At 33.2% G+C, this 6,181-nt stretch overlaps 1 protein-coding gene across 7 annotated transcripts; it reads right to left on the bottom strand.

Moving 5' to 3' along the window:
* Window positions 1–1,757: 1,757 nt before the first annotated feature.
* Window positions 1,758–3,447, bottom strand: LOC129888001 (photosynthetic NDH subunit of subcomplex B 4, chloroplastic-like). 7 transcript variants are annotated; one of them, XR_008766529.1, is made up of 6 exons: window positions 3,241–3,332; window positions 3,037–3,090; window positions 2,807–2,957; window positions 2,660–2,715; window positions 2,503–2,574; window positions 1,758–2,142 (listed from the first exon to the last, which is right to left on the bottom strand). XR_008766529.1 is itself a non-coding variant. In XM_055963264.1 (6 exons), the coding sequence occupies exons 1-5, from the start codon at window positions 3,235–3,237 to the stop codon at window positions 2,557–2,559; spliced, it is 354 nt and encodes a 117-aa protein (XP_055819239.1). In that variant the 5' UTR covers window positions 3,238–3,337; the 3' UTR covers window positions 1,758–2,142; window positions 2,503–2,556. The 7 variants fall into 7 exon arrangements, 6 of the variants coding, with proteins under 6 accessions (XP_055819239.1, XP_055819245.1, XP_055819260.1 ...); XM_055963264.1 differs by having other exon boundaries at window positions 3,163–3,337; XM_055963270.1 differs by having other exon boundaries at window positions 1,758–2,048; window positions 3,163–3,337.
* Window positions 3,448–6,181: the final 2,734 nt, after the last annotated feature.

Genomic DNA, 6,181 nt, shown 5'->3' with positions numbered 1-6,181 from the left:
TATAAGATGACTTAGTCATCAAAGGGAACATATATATCCTTTCTTAGAAGTGACACGTGTCAGTCCCTAAGGGTGACACGTGTCAAACTCTCATTGGGCCACTTCATCCATGCAACCTATTAGGGGCTGCCACGTGGACATGTGGGACCCACCTCAAGTAGGTGTGTCACCTACTTGGTCCAAGTAGGTGCATCACCTACTTGCTTCCGAGTAGGTGCTACGCCTCCTTTCGCCTCTTCCGTGGGTTCGTAATCTTGTCTCACTTTAAGAGCCTATGTAATACTTGCTATGTAAGCTCAACATGTACTCCAGTAGCTTAGTTATATAAGACGCCCAAGTTTGTAGCTTACGTAAGTACATTGAGTCCTACGACTCATTACTTAGCCTCCAACTCCTTCCGGATTCTTTTAACCCTATTTCCAATCTTCACTCTTATGGGGCGTCACGTCCTCCCTTCCTTAGAGTTATTTGATAGCATGGTAGATAATCTAGATCACATGGCACTTTCTACGAGACTTAATACAATGTCCCAAGGTACGAAAGTACGGGGTATAACAAAAATAACCACTAACTACCTTCTTATAGTATTTCCCAAACTCTTCACTAAATGAGGACTTCAAGATTGCAATTATCTTAGAACAACTTAAAGAACAACTCCCAATAGCCCCTCCTTCTACTCTCAACTCTCTTCTCTTTTTTACTACAAAACAACACCTGGTACAGTCAACTAAAAATATAATCAAGATATCATTTTTAAACCAGACAAAGAAACAAACTATTTAACTCAAGAATAATATAGATATATCTTGATAGGACTAGGTTTTTTCATTGTAGCATCTGCTTCTTCTCAAGTCTCTCCGTGTAGATGATCTCACTTTGATGTTTATCTCCTTCGTTGTGGTTAAAATCCAAACCATTGATGTCGTGCTTCTTAATAGGAGTAAGTGACCGCCTTGTAGTTTTCTAATCCAATAAAAAATTGGTTCAAAATTTCTCAAAAATTCAGTCCTAGTTTGACTTGTGTTTCTTCTTTTTTCACTTGTCTGACTTTTTTCTCTCACCTAATTCTAAGCTAATTCCATGTGCTTACTTTATGAAAATTTTCCTTTTCTTGACTTAAAGTTCCCTTTAGAATTGAATTAAGGCTAATTACAATTCTCCGTGATTTTCTGGTGCACACGTGAAACAACTTCTTCAAACAGTCTCCAATTATGTCAGAGGACAGGTTCTCTTATCAGTTCCCGTACAATGTTTTAACATCATCAATTCCTTTTGGAGATCTATCAAGGACCTGGTTCCTACATATCACTATTCTTTGTACACAAATTGTCACTTGTACAATGTTTTTCAATCAATAAAACACTATATGATATTGAATGTAAATTTAGAGATGAAGGTATCTCAACATATCTTTTGTAACTTCAAGCCAACATATCTTGCAATCTATTCAACCAAGGAGGGAACATGTTGTCTATTATTGAAGTAATTTTTCGTTTCCTGATCATCAATTTAATATTGGTTTAGGCGCTTGTCAAAAGAGCAATGCATGACTTACTAGTGCTAAAGAAAAAAATGGTTGAATAATTGAAAAATGAGATTATTCAGGAATACACATTGAATGCTGAGAACTTTGAGAATTTTTCTATTGGTAATTTGCTATGATTTTGTACAGTGCCACAGCTTGCAAATGTTGACATTCATGACAGTTCATTGAGAAAACCTTTGAAGGGGAAATCTTAAAGAAGAGTCTTGCATCATAACACCGAAGGGAAAACAAACCATGTTGCAAATGAACAAATCATAATTTTCTTGTTGGATATTCTCTCTCTGTCTATATTATGGAACTGGAAGTCATATTGTAAATACATAACTGGGAAGCATCATAAAGTTTGTTCTTAGCACATGAAGCTATATACATAGAGATGAGCATTTGACCAGTAGTTCCTTCTTCCCAGCTTTTTCAAGCTCTCGAAGACCCCCAACCTTTTGTTCAATCTCCTCTATCAGTTCCTCGTGCCACAGCTCTACTCTTGCTATTTCTTCAATGTCTTCTTGATGCACCACCACAAAATTGGATTCATAGTGTCACTCTCTATACATTTTGATAGACAAAAATCCTAGCCTTACGCCTTGTAAAGATATCTGTATATCTTGAATAGGGCATTTAGATATGGGAATTTATGTTGAAACAAATTCAGGAAATTCGAAACTAGCTAGTATGAATTTGACATTTATATGCATAAAATTATTTCAGTGAAGTGTCCTTTTAGAAAAGAAAGATGTTCTTGTAACAAAAAAAGCCTCTACCCACCCATATGTACAAGTAACATAGAGCTTTTTTGCATAAAGATTTAGATGGCAATTAACTCTTCAAAAACCTTTTTTAACCTATAAAAACTTAATATTGATGACTCAAGATTATGTAACATTTCTTTGTGGTTAACAAGAAAGGGTAATTTTCCCTTTTTTATTTTCTAACCATACATAAAGAAAATATTGTACCTTCTCATAGACCTAATGTCCAGTACCATCACCTCCATCTCCTCTATATTGTTCTTAATCATAGTAGGGATCCTAAAGGAGACACATAAATAATGAGAGAGAGAAAAATACGTGTCTATTTTAATTTCCAAAGACATAACTATGCGGAAAAGTTTACCTTGGTAGAACCGAAGAAACTGCATCCCCAAAGAGTGAACATGTTGTAAAATGTGTCTAAAATGAGAAAACAAAATTAAATTAGGTGAGGAACATGAATAAATTATAATGATAAATGAAGTAGTAAGTGACGATATATAGTACTCACAAACAAACTTCATGGCTTCGTCACTAAGATGCCAAGCAGATTTGTGAGTTATGAGGTCTCTTTGACCTTCTATATGTTCAATTAATGCTGCCATTAATGGCCAATCCGGGAGTACCTTCACTCTAAAAACACAATTTTTTTGAACTTGAATCTAATGGTAAGAATCCCCAAAGAAGTTAGAATTAATTATACAAGTGATTCGTGTATGCTATGCAAATGTTGTAACATACCTTGTGCCTCCTGCCTGCATTTCCAAACGCTGAGCTTGAACAATGCCTAAGTTGCTGCCAAAGTGAAAAGAACTAATTAGGAATAAGAAAGTAAATTTGAGATCCAAATAATTATAGATCTATTATTTTAACTAATTTAGTGAAAGGGTGCAACTCCAATCTAGGACTAGGAATAAAGGGTTTGACGACTGTGAAGCTCATTACAGATGATCTGAGTTTGGGATAATTATTTTGCCTTCCTCTATTCCTTTTATCCTAGTTATAAGCTTAGGAAAACAAATAAGAAAAGAGACTCTTGTGCTTTAACTTACTTCTTTATTCCAAATATTATTTTCACTGCTCTATCACCTCATTTGCTAAGGCTAGATATCACATTAAGTTTCGTTTTGTCTTATTCTTCCTATACCACACATCATATACATCTCGAATCCGTTCTCTCTATATTTTATTTTTTTTGTTTCATTTTTATGCACTATTGCTCACATGGAGATTTACTTCTTTTATTTATGGAAGAATACATAAACAGACTCTTAAAATTGTCCACATAGTTTATTTAGACATCTTGATTTAGATTTATTCCACTTGAACAGCCGCACTAGTCAAAAACTATATCTATCGAACATTTATTTGTCATCAGCTAAAATAAGAGTGTATGTGTCATACACTCACGAATGACGTGGACATGTGGTATTGGGCCCAGAATAACAATTAAAAAAATAAACTAAAAAGAAAAATTATGTGTTTACAAAGAAAAAAAAAAGAAAAACCCTCCTTCCCCTTTTCTTCTTTTGCCCCCCGCCGCAAACACCAGACGCGCTGCTGACATTTCCATCCAATCTTACTCTCTTCCTCAAACATATTAGATTTATTGATATTTTTTCTTCTTGTTGTATTGTGAGGTCTTCAGAGTTTGAATATATCAACAATTTCAAAAAAAATGTAAGATTCGTATTAGTCTTGTCAGAAAAAATATAGTTTCGCCGAAAATAATGAACATCAAAGTGAAGAGACGATTGCTCACTGATTGCTTGCTATTTTAAATATTTTGTATCTTTATGTCATGATTTGTTCTTAATATTCCATGTCAACAGAAGGGCATCCCCCACTTCATCTTCTTCCCAATTCTTTCTTTTTTGCATTTCTTTTGTTTTCATATTGAGATTTAATTTATGTTTGAGTTTGATTTGACAAAAGATATGAAGAAGGGAGAGATGTATGGTGGCCGTGGAGATACCATTTTTTTCGACAAAAACCCTAAGCTGGCAGATTTGAATATTGTCGCTGGTCATTTGAAAGGCTAACTAGAAGAAAGATATCGACAATAGTAGACTTGTCAATGGTGACAACAGATCTAGTGGAAAAAATAAGGTGGTGTGGAGAAGAAATGGTTGGAAATCGAGACAGAAGGGGAAGGAGTTGTGGATGGTGATGACGTCAATGCATGGTTGCGATGGTAAAATGATGGTGTGAGCACCGGTTGCTAAATAATGCCCTTGAGATAAAGCCTTTTATTTTGCTAAATAATGTCCTTTCACGTGCCTTTCTGGTGTGTATTACACACACTTTGACATGTCAGTAAAATGTGTTTAATAGATACAAATTTTTGTTGTATAGGTGTTCAATAGGTACAAGTTTATTGAGGTATTCAAGTGAAATATGCAAACAACTTTAGGGGTCTGTTTATGTATTCTGCCTTTATTTATTTATGTTACTTTCAGGCTTACTACAATTTCACGATATTATACAACGTGTCTCTCAAAGCACGTGGTTTCAATTTTTTGTTTCATATACGAAAAGTCTTTAATGACTAGTTTTTCTCAGTCTTTATGTATAAAAAAAATACACTTTTGCTCCTTTACACCTCACATATTTTTATAAACAACTGCATATGTTCAATTGCCTCTCAACATTTTTTTTTTCATTTTTCTCTTTCTTTATTTTTTTTATTTATTATTTTTTTTACTTTAAAAAAAATTAAAACATTTTTCTCTTTTTCTTTTATTTTTCTCAACTTCTATTTTTTTCTTTTTTTTTCATTCTTTTCTTTCTTTATTTTTTTTTCATTTATTGGTTTTCTTTTTAAAAAATTATTCTTTTTTTTTCTCTTTTTTAAAACTATTATTATTTTTGCTAATGAACCAAAAATTTAGTAATATGCAAAGATAATAAACTCAAGGATTTTATTTTCAAGTTAGTTAACAACATTTGTAATAGGAATCGGCCACATATCTAATCTAGAAAAAATGATGTATGTTAACATCTAATTGATAGAATAGTCTATGGAGAAAAATATTGTAGTTTTGGAAAAATCTTGCCCATGAGACATAAATTATTTTTCTAAGCCCTGAACTATGTGTTGATTCTAAGGCAACAACTATGGAATATCTCATAAGTTAGGCATAGTGAAATAGTGTAAAATATTGCATTTGAAGCATATAGTATTTTCTAAAGTCTTTGTGCTATATTTTACCTCTAAGGTAACGATTATTGCGTTCATCTAGTGAAAACTGGTGTAATTTGTTGCCCATGAGGCATAAATTTTTCTTTGAAAGTCTTTGGGCTAACTCTTGCCTTTAAAGCAGGAGTTATAGAGCATCTCATAAATCAAAACATAACATAGTAGTGTCAAGTCGTACCCATGTGCTTAATTTTTTGTTTGGAAGCCCTTGGTCTAATAAGTCTTACCTTTAATGCAATAATTATAGAGTACCTTATAAATCAAGACCTCTTGCTCATGGAGTGTAACTTATTATTTGGAAATTCTTGGACTTAGTCTTGTCTCCAAAATAAGAGTTTTAGAGCATCTCAAAAATCAAGAAACAATGTGATAGTGTCAAGCCTTACCCATGGGACATAATTTGTTATTTTGAAGTTCTTGGTCTATGCTTTATCTCTAAGGCAATAGTTATAAAGTATCTCATAAATCAAAATCTTTTTCCCATGCGACATAACTTATTATTTGAAGGTCGTTGGACTAAATCTTGTCTCTAAGATAAGAGTAATAGAGCATATCAAAAATAATAACATAATAAGATAGTATCAACTCTTGTCCATTGGACGTAACTTGTTCTTTGAAAGTTATTGGGCTAAGTATTGCCTCTAAGGCAAGAGTTATAAGCGTATCTCATAAAATTTCAAACCAAAC

The sequence above is a fragment of the Solanum dulcamara genome, chromosome 1 (genome assembly GCF_947179165.1).
Source record: "Solanum dulcamara chromosome 1, daSolDulc1.2, whole genome shotgun sequence".
NCBI classification, from domain to species: Eukaryota; Viridiplantae; Streptophyta; class Magnoliopsida; order Solanales; family Solanaceae; genus Solanum; species Solanum dulcamara.
Note: the sequence above shows the minus strand (reverse complement) of the source record. Positions and strands in the feature narration are given on the sequence as shown.